Below are 11815 nucleotides of genomic sequence, written 5' to 3'. Positions count from 1 at the left end.
GAACCCACATGATGGAAGAAGAGAACCATCTCCACAAAGCTGTCCTATGACCTTCACACATGCTGGGATGCACACATTTGTCTTCCGCCACCCACACCAAATCAGTAAAGGCAACACGAAGCAGTTTTAATGTCATACCTCTTCTGGAAACTTTCTGTAAATTTAAGGCTTTTTTCCTTTTCTCTTCTAATTCTACTTGTAGTTTTATTTCCACAACCTAAATACCAAAAACAAACAAGCAAATCATTAAAGATGCAAGCTGTACAATTCTGCACATTAAACATTAAATAGCTAGCCAACCTCATTCACAATGTTGAAGTAGAAAACTCAGTCTGGTGCTCTCCTCTTTATCGTGTATCTAAGTCTAACCTGCTCAAATTCTATTAGACAATAAGAATTTGAAAGTTCTTAAGAGAGAGAAAGATTATGCAGACGGGAGCAGATATTCTGAAAAAGATTTTACTTTTGATGCCCGCAGTACATCAAGAATACCTGTCAGGCCTTCACTACATTGTCACCTCAAAGCTGTGGCTTCTGAGGGTACAAAGGTAAGCAAAGAGGTCAGAATGGGATCAGACCCCTGCTGCACAGGTATGAATTCTGGAGCTGCTGAGGATCTGGCCCCTAGCACACAGCCTCACAGCTTGGATACATTAAATATTTTTTTAGATCCCACTGAATTCTAGCATTTACCTGTTCGATATTTGACCAGAAATATTCTATTTCTCGCGCAGTGGTAGCAGCAATGCGCCTCAGTCTGCTCTGTTCTTCCTTTTTCCCTCTTTCCTCACGAAGTTTCTTTTCCTCATGGTGCCGGGCCACAGTTCTAACAAGCTGGCAAAGGAAAGTTCAACAAGTTGCAGTACTCGAGCTGGCAAGATGGGTCAGCAAGTAAAGTACTTGGTACCGAGCCTAACTACTTGAGTTTGATTCCTCAAGAACCATATGGATTGAAGGAGAGAACTAATAACTCCCAAAAGTTGTTCCCTGACCATATACACATGCACACACAGAGAGAAAAAGTAAGAACTTAAAAAAAAAAATTGTGCTCTTATAGCATGCCAGAGGGGAAAAAAAGAAATAGAAAAAAATTAAGATTTCTCAGCTTAACTTGGCAGTAGTGGCCCACTACTTTATTTCCAATGCTCTGAAAGTAAAAGGCCACCTAGTCTACAGAGTGTGTTCCAGGACAGCCAGTGCTATACAGTGAAACCCTGTGTGGAGTGGAAAAAAAATAAGATTTCTCAGCTTAGAGTTACATGAGGCAAGAGGCTGGGGCAGGAGGATCACAAGTTCAAGGCCAGTGTGGTCCACAAAAAGAAACTATAACTCAATAAATAAAGCCACATATAATAATTCACTGTCAGGTATATCCTTCTAGGTTCTCAGGTGTGCAAGATGAAAACACAGCTTCAGGCAAATAAATATTTTCAATATTTTTTGCCTGACTTTTCTAGAAAGTTATCTTACAATCTATTTCTCTCAGATATGAATCGCTATGTGATACTACAAATCTTCTTTCTCTGTTTCACATACTATCTTCCTATTCAACAAACACAAATTAAGATGTCTAAAGGGTCACTATTTCATTGCATGAATGCAACTAAATGTCTTAAGTCTCTATGTATAGAAATTGTTGGGTTAAGATAACTCACATTTCCCCTAAATATAATGATCTTTATGTACTTACTTTTGAGATAGGGTTCTGCTGACATTTTTTAAAGTTTTTTATACTTACTTTCTTTTTATTATAGTGTGTTCAGGGGCATGTGAATGTTAGTGCCCTAATATATGAAACACTTCATGAATCTGAGTGTCATTCTTACACAGGGGCTATACTAATCTCCTCTGTATTTTATCATATGTGCTACTGAAGCACACACTTACTTTTAAAAGATGTATTTATTTTTTCATGTCTAAGTGTTTTGCCTGCATGTGTGAGCAGTGCTTAAGAAGGCAAGAAGACATCAGCTCTTCTGGAAGCAGAATTACAAATGGTTATGAGCAACCACGGAGGTGGGCACTGTAGTCAAAATCAGGGTCTCCTCTGAAAGGGTAACCAGTACTTTTAACAGATGAGCTATCTTACCAGTCCCCAAACTGAGGGGTTTTTAAGGTTTTCTTTTTGTTGTTAAGACGTGTGGTTTTTGGTGGTGTTGGCAGGGTCCTATGAATCCCAGATTGGCCTCGAATGCACTATGAGCCAAAAATGATCTTGAACTTCTCACCCTCTCTCTTATCTCCACCTCCCAAATGTTATAATAGATTACACATGTGTGTCACCACGCCTGTTGTATGGTGCTGGAGATCAAATGCACAGCTTCCGGCCTGCTAGGCAAACACTCTGCCAAGTGAACTACATCTCAGATGGAAGGTAGATCTTACTTTTATTTATTTTTAAGACACAAGGTATCCCTATATAGTTCTGGCTGACCTGGAACTCACAGTATAGACCAGCCTGGGTCTTAACTCACAGTTCTACCTGCCTCAGCCGTTTAATCCTAAAACAGAGATTAAAGTCACAATCCACCATCTCTGGCTTAAGACTTTAATTTTTAAAAATGTATTTGCATGTTTTTGCCTGAATATAGGTATATATGCACCATGTGTGTACCTGCAGAGGCAGAAGAGAAGTCAGATCTCATGGAACTTGAGTTATAGATGGTTATGAGTTCCCATGTGAATGCTCTTAACCACTGAACCATCTCTCTAGACCAAGATTCTACTTCTTTTTTTTTTTTTTTTTTGGTTCTTTTTTTCGGAGCTGGGGATCGAACCCAGGGCCTTGTGCTTCCTAGGTAAGAAGATTCTACTTCTAAGCTATCAGTCAGTGGAAATACTCTAAATACCTGGCAGTCACAGCTCCACAAAGTAGGACAACTGAGGGTAAGAAATGACTCAGTATAGAGCCCAGGCCTAAAGTCACAGTCTACCTCAACTGATATAGAAAAGCAATAATGACACCATGCACTAGTCTCTCGCCAATCCACTCATGGCTTCACACTCCTCGGAGATGCCGTCTGTCTCTCCTTGTGTCAGTGAGAAGGAAAGGTACCTGTAGGCTTACTGTGCAGAGCTGGCACAGCACTAGGAACTCTGGATTCTGTGCTGCTTTTTAGCTTATCTCACCCCACCAGCCAGTGCTTGCCTGCCCAGCCTGGAGTCCACATGCCCAGTCTCCAACCTCTCCACACTAGTCCGTGTGTCCACCCCACTAAACACATGTCCAGGACCATGTTCCTTTGTAACAAATATTTAAAGGGTTTTGGGCTTTTTGTTTTTTTATGTCTATAGATCTAATCTGAGACCCTTTGTCTCAGGTCTTCCCTTCCTAAACCAGATAAAGAGAAGAGTAAAAGATGGAGGTGCATAGCCAGAGGACAAAGAATCTATCCTGAGAAGCCTGGATATGCAAACAATGAAACCTGTTTTATTTTCACTTTTGTAGCGTGAACAGTGCCACCTCTCAAGTCTCTGAAGGACCTGCTTGCTGTGGAAACAATAAAATGGGACCAACTCTCTACCAGAACCAGAGACAGCTCAGCCGCAGAGCAAAAGCAGAAGTGAAGGGGGGAATGGACACCTGACCGATCCTCCTAGGTCTGGCTCCAGCTCCCACCCTTCGCAATCACCTAACCAGCTCTGGGTGTCCTGAATGAACCCTAATCCTACTTGGCAAGCAAACTGGAAGAAAAAGGAACCCAACCTCTGCACCAGTACTGCAGTAGGAGCTGTGTCTGCTCTGGCACTAAGGATTCTGTCTCAGTCAGTTACCACCTCTCTCCACTCATTAGAATCCAAAAGTCTTCAGGGAATGGGCCAAGAATCTGACCCACTGCCACTTACAGCAATTTAAATCCCAACTACTCCAACAGACACAAAGCATGAATGACTACCCATGTTTCAAACTTACCTTTTTAGCAGCAGCCAACTTCCACCTCCGCTCTTGGGCAAAGTCTGTGGCCATCCACTGCATCTCTTCCAACAGATAGTCCCAGTGAGATTTTGGGCGTGGGGCCTCTTGAAGCTTTGGCAGTCGCCTTAGGGACCACAAGCCTTCCTTCCTTAAATCTGCTATTCGCTGATGGATCTGGTTTTCCTGTAAGGAACATGGATGTGGGCGGTGAAGGTCAGCATAATTTAACGTACTCTGCTAAACCTTACTGTGTAAAAGGCTCAGGAACTGAAAGAGATTCAAGGAGGACAGTCTGAGATAAACATGCAGAGTCAGGAGGCTCTACAAGAACACAACAGAGAGTCAGACTCTCCCAGACACCTCAAGAAAACCAAGCAGTAGTGATCCTGCTGTCTCTAAAGAGCAAGACAAATGTATGCTTCTTTTAAATCTTTTGAGCAAGTTGAACAAAACAGTCATCCAACAAAACCTAAGTACCAAGTATTGGGCAGCAACTGCCTCTTGAGATGGGTGCTCCAGTCCGCCAATCCTGCCTGAGTCCTACTTTAGCCATGACTGGAAGGAAATCAACCTACCACAGTCAGTTTCACCACAAGGCAAAGACGTCTATGAGTCTACTTTTAGCAGAAAAAACTGCATTATTTGGCCCCAGTAATGGTTTCCAATAATAAACCAAGTGTTTAGTTTCTAACTGTCACAGCCTTAAAATAATTAAATACATGTCACAAACCAGAATACATGTGAGTCCCGGCTGTGTTATACAGTGACATACCTCCTTATTTTGTTCAGCTACTCTCTTGGCCAAGTAGGGAGCATGATCTCCCAAACCCAGGAACTAAAGGCTAGTCTAGAAAATAAGGAGACCCCCAAACCAAACAAATATGCCCCATATTTGCCTATGCACACTCACCAGTGTTATCTGTTCTGCCAGCTTGTCCTGAGAACCATCCTGGGATGAGGCTGCATTCTGAGCAGGACTCTGTGGCTTAGGGGGAGCTGGTATTGCTACCCCTGGAGACCGAGAAGTGACAGGAGACAGAGCTTTGTTGGTAGCAGAAGAGGGTCTGTTCACTGGTGAAGAACGAGCAGGCGAGGGTCCAGGGCCTGAGCCACTCACAGGTACAAGGGATGAGGAAGAGGAAGAAGTGGGCAGAGACCTCTGGCAGGGCTGGGCAGACTCCAAGGGGGGCCTGGTCGATGCCACTGTCTAGTGGGCAGAAGACAAGTGAATCAGGGTCAGGACAAGGCTTCTACGGTTCAGAGTGCCCAAATTCCAGAGAGCTTGGCCAGCACAGGCGAGCACGGTCAGTGCCTTCCTCTCTCTCCATGGCAACACATGCACACAAAATTAATCCCAACACAAACCGCAACTCAGAACCACAAGAGAGATGGTGTCCAAAGATTAAACTGCTGTTCTACACAGAACCTAACAAAACCTCCATTATAAATTGCACTTTTGTGGTTATTATCTCAGAGCTCATGAAAGCTTTTCCTTTTCTTCAGTTTTTTGTCCTCTTTTAAAAAGCAATGTGTTTTCTTTTCCCTTTAAAGTAAACCAAACCAAACAAATAAAAAAAAAAAATTCCCTTGATTGTACAACCTAAGTAGGCCTTGAACTCTTATCTTCCTGGGTCAGCCTTCTGGGGGCTGGGATTACAGGTACACAGCATCACGTGCAACTTTTTTCCTTACATTTTTGGGAAGATGTTTTCTTGTAATGCTTTTTGAGTCTAAATTAATTTTAATTTTGAAGCTAAGTTTAACTTGTTCAATAAGTTTAATTTAAAGGCATATAAGTAAGGAAAAGCAGTTGCTTTAATCATGAAGTCACAATAAAAAGCCGTTAGAAGCCATATAGTTGAGCACCAGCCTTTCATTCATCTCCCTCTGCTCACTGATTGCATATACAATGTGACCAGACAACGCACACCCATGTTGCCATGACTTCACCATCATAATGGGCTGTACCCTCAAACCATGAGCCAGAGTCCCTTCATCCTTTAATTTAGAGCAAAACAAAATTCGCAAAGAACTGTTTTTGTTTTAGCTGTAGAAAAAAATGAATGGGCTAAACTAGACTTTATGTTTTATTATATTTTTATGTAATAACATCATCCAAGTGTCAGCTGAGCTTATTGTTTTTATCTATTTTTTTTTTAGAGACAAAAGCTCAATATTGTAGCCCTGGCTGGCCTTAAACTCTCCATTCTCTGCCTCAGCCTCTTGAGTGCCAGGATTACAGGAGAGAGCCACCATGACCCAGCTTAGCATCTTGCATCTTTTTAACATCCATGTATGTCTCTTATGGCAGGAAGGGTGGAGAGGTAGAAGACTTTTCTTACTGTCCAGAAACCACATTCACAAAAGGGGCCTCAACTCCAGCAAGTCTGTGGAAATTCTCCCAGGAGCTCAGGAAGGAGGTCACTTAGAGACAGGTGAAAGCCAGGAATAGACTAGCAGGAAGGCCAGTCAGGAGCACCAGGACAAGGAAGACTCAGCAGACCAAGTCTCAAGATTTAGCAATGACCTCGACTTTTAGTATCTACCTCAAAGAGCCCAGAAGGCACACAGATATGGGAATAAAATGTTGAGGGAATGTAGCCACCTCTATACACTCACAAATTGTTTGTGATGTTTTCAGAACAAAGCTGAGGGATTCACAGAAACTATATGGCCTGCAAAGCCAAAAGCTTTCTCCTATGGCCCTTTACAGAAAGGAGGGGTTGATCCCAGTCCAACTCATAAGAAACAAGGGCCTCTTCCATCCTCCCGCCACACTGAGGGCTGACCCTAGGACCTCCTGCATTCTAGGCACAGTCTTCTCAGCTTCCTTTTTACTTTTTGCAACGGGGTCCGTAAGTTTGCCAACAAAGCCTTAGGCTGGCAATTCTCCTGCCTCAACCTCCCATGTAGCTGTTATTGCAGACCTGTGTTATGAGGTCCAACTAGGTAATGGTTTTCTATAGATTTATGGTTTTGTTTTATTTTATATTTTTGAAAGACTTTATTTATATATGTGTCTCTGTGTGGGTATGTATATGCACATGAGTGCCCTTGGAGGTCAGAAGGTGTTAGAACCCATGGAACTGGTCTTTCACATTGTGAACCATTCAATGTGGATGCTGCAAGCTGACCTCAGGTTCTCTCTGCAAGAGGATTCTGAGGTTCTCTTAACCACTTAATCACCTCTCCATCCTTGTACAGTTTCTTAAAAGCTATTTATCATAGCTCCTCCTTTTAACAACAAAGGCAGAAAATAAAGATAAGAAAACCCAGTGCTGCTATAAGTCTAGACTGTGATTCTGAAAGAAGAAAGATCACTCTCATGAAAGCCACAGGGAGTCAAGTGTAGTGGTGCACACCTTTACTCCCAGCACTTAGGGCAGAGGCAGAGGCAGAGGCATAGAGAGACGCCTAGACAGAGGCATTGATAGAGAGACAGAGAGGCAGAGGCAGAGGCAGAGAGAGAGAGACAGAGAGGCAGAGACAGAGAGGGAGAGAGGCAGAGGCAGAGGCAGAGACAGAGACAGAGACAGAGACAGAGGGAGAGGCAGGCGGATCTCTGTGAGTTCCAGGACAGCCAGGGATACAAAGAAAATACTGTTTAGGGAAGGAAAGATGGACAGAGGGAGGGAGGGACGGAGGGAGGGAGGGAGGAAAAAAAGGGAAAGAAGGGAAAGAAAAAGAAAGTCAGCCAGCCACCAGCCAGCTATAGGGACAGAGTTTAGTGGCCCTGGGGAAACCTAACCAAGTGTGCAGGAGGCCTCCATACCAGCCTGGCTCAAAAGTCTAGAATAACCCAAGAGTTACACAGAGTCCTACCACTTAGCTGATGACATGGCAAGATTTTAACCTTGTGGCCTGAACTTCTCAGAATTGCTAAGGTGAAAAACTAATGCCAATGAACTCATTACCACAGCACATGGCTATCAGTACAGATTGTTCTTCTTTCCTTTCTGTTCCCATCTGTTTTAAGTCCTTACTATATATCCTAACTGGAACTGAAAAGTTCTTCTGGGTTAGCTCCCTTATTAATATAAGGGCGGTGAGAACAAAGGGGACCAGTGCTGGTTCCCACCTATGCCCTACAGCTGGTGTGCCCACACAATCTCACTGGACTCCAGGAACAGGGTTAGGACTCACAAACCCACATAAGTGTAAAATCAGTGAGGAGCAGCATGTTCAATACTACAACAGGCACAGTGCTGTACACACTTGTGGAATTCATAGTATTGGCAAAACAGAAAAGGCAGCATCAAAGGAGGAAGCCTAGCTGATGGTGAAAAGCCCAGCTTCACCCTTGATCAAAACTAGAGTCAACACTGAATTGTCACTTCATCTCTTAGGGTCAATCCCACAACTTTCATGACTGGTAAAATTGGTCACCATCTATGAGTTCCCAAAAGACCAAATGGGGTGATGAATACAACGCCCTCTGAATAGCATGTGACTCAACAGGTCGAGATTTTCTCTACTAAGAGCAACAATAATAATGGTTTTCTATTACTTTAATAATTGTTATTACAAAGCCAAATAAAATTAATTTGCAACTGCTACAATAACCAACTGTGCTAAGAAGGCAAGTAAAGCTGCTTCCAGGAATTGCAGGTTCAGCGCAGATCACCCTACCAAATACCTAGACAGCAAGCCAAGCCACTTTTGCAGACTGTTTCCTCTTTTCTTCTGCACCTCACTAGTAAAACAGCCAATGTCCACAGAGTACCTGAGTCTGGGAGGAAAGCTGAGAGGTCTGCATCTGCGCCTTCCCGGGCATCGAAACATGTAGGGCCGGCTGGGCGGGCTGTGAAGAAGGAGCAGGGAGCTGGCTGGGCAGGGGGGCAGGGATAGGGGCATTTAGCTGTTGAGTCTTCACTGGGATTTGGAGCTGAGTTGGAGCCTCCACCATCTGTGACTGCTGTGAAAACTGTAAGGTGGAAGGGAGGGCTGTGGCTGGGACACTGGCCGGAGGCAGCCTCGCAGGGAGCTGTGGTGGTGGGGTATGCAAACTGGCGGCGTTCTGCACAGGAGGCCCTGTGGAAGGGTCGTACTGCTGCTGGCTCTGCTTCTGTCCAGTAAGCTGTGTGGCCTGAGGAGTTGGAGGCATCCCTCCTGAAAAATAAGAAAGCCCAAAGCACTGACCTCAGTGCATAGCAGCTTCTACCAAATGAGTCACAAGGATACACACTGGACATTCTGCCTCTCACATGAGAACTGTTACAGTCAAAATGGGAGTGTCCTAGAACAAACCTAAGGTCAGGATGAGCACACAGAGAAGGAAAGAATGCACCCAACTATTGCACAAGTTAATACTAAGCAAAACAAGCATTAATAGCCAAGGGTATCTGACAGCAGTAGCAATCAGGAACACAGAAATAAAATCACTGGAAAGCACAATGCAGAGAAGTATGGCTTCCACTAGAATGTCAAGAACCTGTCTCTGGGGGCTTTCTCAATACTGAATTGACTGGGGTGCAGAGACATGTTCCCATGTGGGAAATTCCATTTTCATTACACTCCCTTGACTACATGGCTCTAATGTGGGCTGGGCTCCAGGTTTTGGACATTCCCTCATGACAAGCTAAGAGCACTGCTCTACTTCTGGGTCTTACCTTGGACTGTTGGCATTAACTGCTGCAGAGGGACTCCTGCATTCACCCCTGGATGCTGGAAAACTACCCCTGGATGACCCACTTCAAGACGAGGTCTCTTAGACTGCTCTAGAATAATTTTCAAGAAAGGTGTCGTTTCATGTAAAAATAAAATCATAGAAGTAGTAGAAAAAAACATATAAGTGGTTTTATAATCTTTGAAAAGGGAAGCCCTTCTATGCTATAAGGGATAAGGCTGATATAGTTTCATTAAAATTTTGCAAGTACAAATAAAGGCATTATACAAAGGCCAAAGGACAAGGAGAGACGTTGCAACATGTGACTGGCAGCGGCCCACTTAACTATTCTCAAAGCGCTCACAAATAACATGAGAAGTTTCGATGCCCAGGACAGTGGACAGAGAACATCAATAGCGAGCCAGGAACAGAGTCACAAGTAGTTAATGAGCAATAAAAGCTCCTGTACAACCTTGCTCAGAATCAGACATCCACATACGAACAGGAGGTATGACTTCACCCTTCGGTTGGCCACCAGAGGTTACAAGATTTATTAAAGTTAGGAAAACAGACAGAAGTGAGAGAACCAGAGACTACTGACAGTTAATGGAACTGGACATGCTTGCTGGCAGGCAATCTGCCAGCAACATTACATCTTATTCCTTGGGGACCTGGGAAGCTGTTCCTTCAGATCAGCTACCAGATAAGACAAAGGAACATTTCAGACTAAATGATAAGTCTCTGCTCATTCTGACAGGAAAAAAAAAAAAGATGTGGTGATAACCAGGGAAGACTGACAAAGACTGATTGATAAAAGTCAACTGTCCAAAGCCATGTGCAGTGGCACACACCTGTAAACACAGCACTGGAGAGCCAGAGGCAGGAGGGTCCCTCCAAGTTTAAGGCCAGCCTGAGCTAAATTGAGAGTTACAGGCCAACCAGGTCTCATGAGACAGTACATAATGATGATGATAATAACAGTAATAATAATAGCAGGAGCTTTTATTATTATTAAAGGTTCATCCACACAATGGAATACGGTGCCATGGTGCTGACAATGGAGATTCAGATACACTAAGTGGGAAAGTGGCCCATTATGGTCATTTTTTTTTTAAGTAACTCTTGTCTATATGTTTATATCTGAATTGTTTTCACAATGTCTCATATGCAAGGAAATTTGGAGTATAAACAGAAGAACATCTGTGAAAATCACAAAATAATAAAAGTAGTCCCTGCTGTGGTTGCAGAATCAGACATAAAGTCAGAGGGCAGCTATGTGTCACCTTCTTGAGACTCTCACATTAAAAAAGAAAAAATAAAAGATGTCATCACATTATGGAGTGAGGGGGAAGGCCTCCTACCGGACAGTGGTGGCACACATCTTAATTCCAGCACTTGGGAGGCAGAGGCAAATGGAGATCTCTGTAAATTTAAGGCCAGTTGGGTCTACAGAGCAAGTTCAGGATAGCCAAGACTACCCAAAGTAACCCCGTCTCAAAAACCAACTAATTGATTAAAAGGTGGCTAGGTAGCACTAACAGCAAGCCATACATAATGGTTGTTCATGGGAAGTTAGACGGAGTACACAAAATCAACTGATAAACTTCTAACTTCAAAATTTATGCAAATATTTTAGTTGCTAATAACCCAAACAAAAATTAACTTTGAAAGTAGAAATTAAGTTCTCTAGAAACATGTGGCAACTACACTGCCACTGCACTGCTGGTTATGCTGGACGTACCTGTGGGTGGCATCACCTGTTGCCTCTTAAAGGGGTCAGCTTCTGTGGTACTGCCAGGCCCCACCACTAGGCTCCCAGTCAGGGCTTGGTGCTGGAAAAAAAAAATAAAAACAATGAGATTCTTATTGTTATAGACATTCTTATTGTTATAACCATCAGAAGAATAACACACACTACAGCTACCATACCTATCCCAAACACTGACCTTAATTCCTTTTAATATGGAGATTGCTACCTACCTACCTACCTACCTACCTACCCAATGTCTTTAAACACACACACATGTAATGTACATTGATGTATCAGAATGTGAGATTCTAACTTACCTCAGAAGAGAAAAAAAGGAGTTGCAAAGACCCATTAATTCTGGTTTAAATGGAATTTCAAATCATCACCAATCTACAACCTTCGGTACTAGCTCTAATTACTGAGTAACAACAAGAGGGCTGAACTGGGAAATATTTCTTTTAGTTCTGAAACTACAGCTTTGGCTGACCTAAAATTATACTACCTGGCCCAATTTCACAACAAAAACTCGGTAACACAGGAAAAG

General features: G+C 43.2%; 1 protein-coding gene and 1 pseudogene across 1 annotated transcript in view; both read right to left on the bottom strand.

Annotated features, from left to right (window-relative positions):
• Positions 1 to 11815, bottom strand: part of Ep400 (E1A binding protein p400) — a 106674-nt gene that overhangs the window by 68057 nt on the left and 26802 nt on the right. The window contains exons 3-9 of the mRNA XM_032886868.1: positions 11263 to 11353; positions 9526 to 9633; positions 8640 to 9025; positions 4827 to 5123; positions 3914 to 4099; positions 694 to 834; positions 139 to 217 (exon numbers count right to left, since the gene is read on the bottom strand). Of these exons, the coding sequence (XP_032742759.1) occupies positions 139 to 217; positions 694 to 834; positions 3914 to 4099; positions 4827 to 5123; positions 8640 to 9025; positions 9526 to 9633; positions 11263 to 11353 (1288 nt within the window). The remainder of the gene's footprint in view (positions 1 to 138; positions 218 to 693; positions 835 to 3913; positions 4100 to 4826; positions 5124 to 8639; positions 9026 to 9525; positions 9634 to 11262; positions 11354 to 11815) is intronic.
• LOC116885986 lies at positions 1786 to 1879 on the bottom strand (annotated as a pseudogene).

This window comes from Rattus rattus, chromosome 16 (assembly GCF_011064425.1).
Source record: "Rattus rattus isolate New Zealand chromosome 16, Rrattus_CSIRO_v1, whole genome shotgun sequence".
Classification (NCBI taxonomy): Eukaryota; Metazoa; Chordata; class Mammalia; order Rodentia; family Muridae; genus Rattus; species Rattus rattus.
The sequence above is the reverse complement of the archived record's forward strand: the minus strand, read 5'-3'. Positions and strand labels throughout refer to the sequence as shown.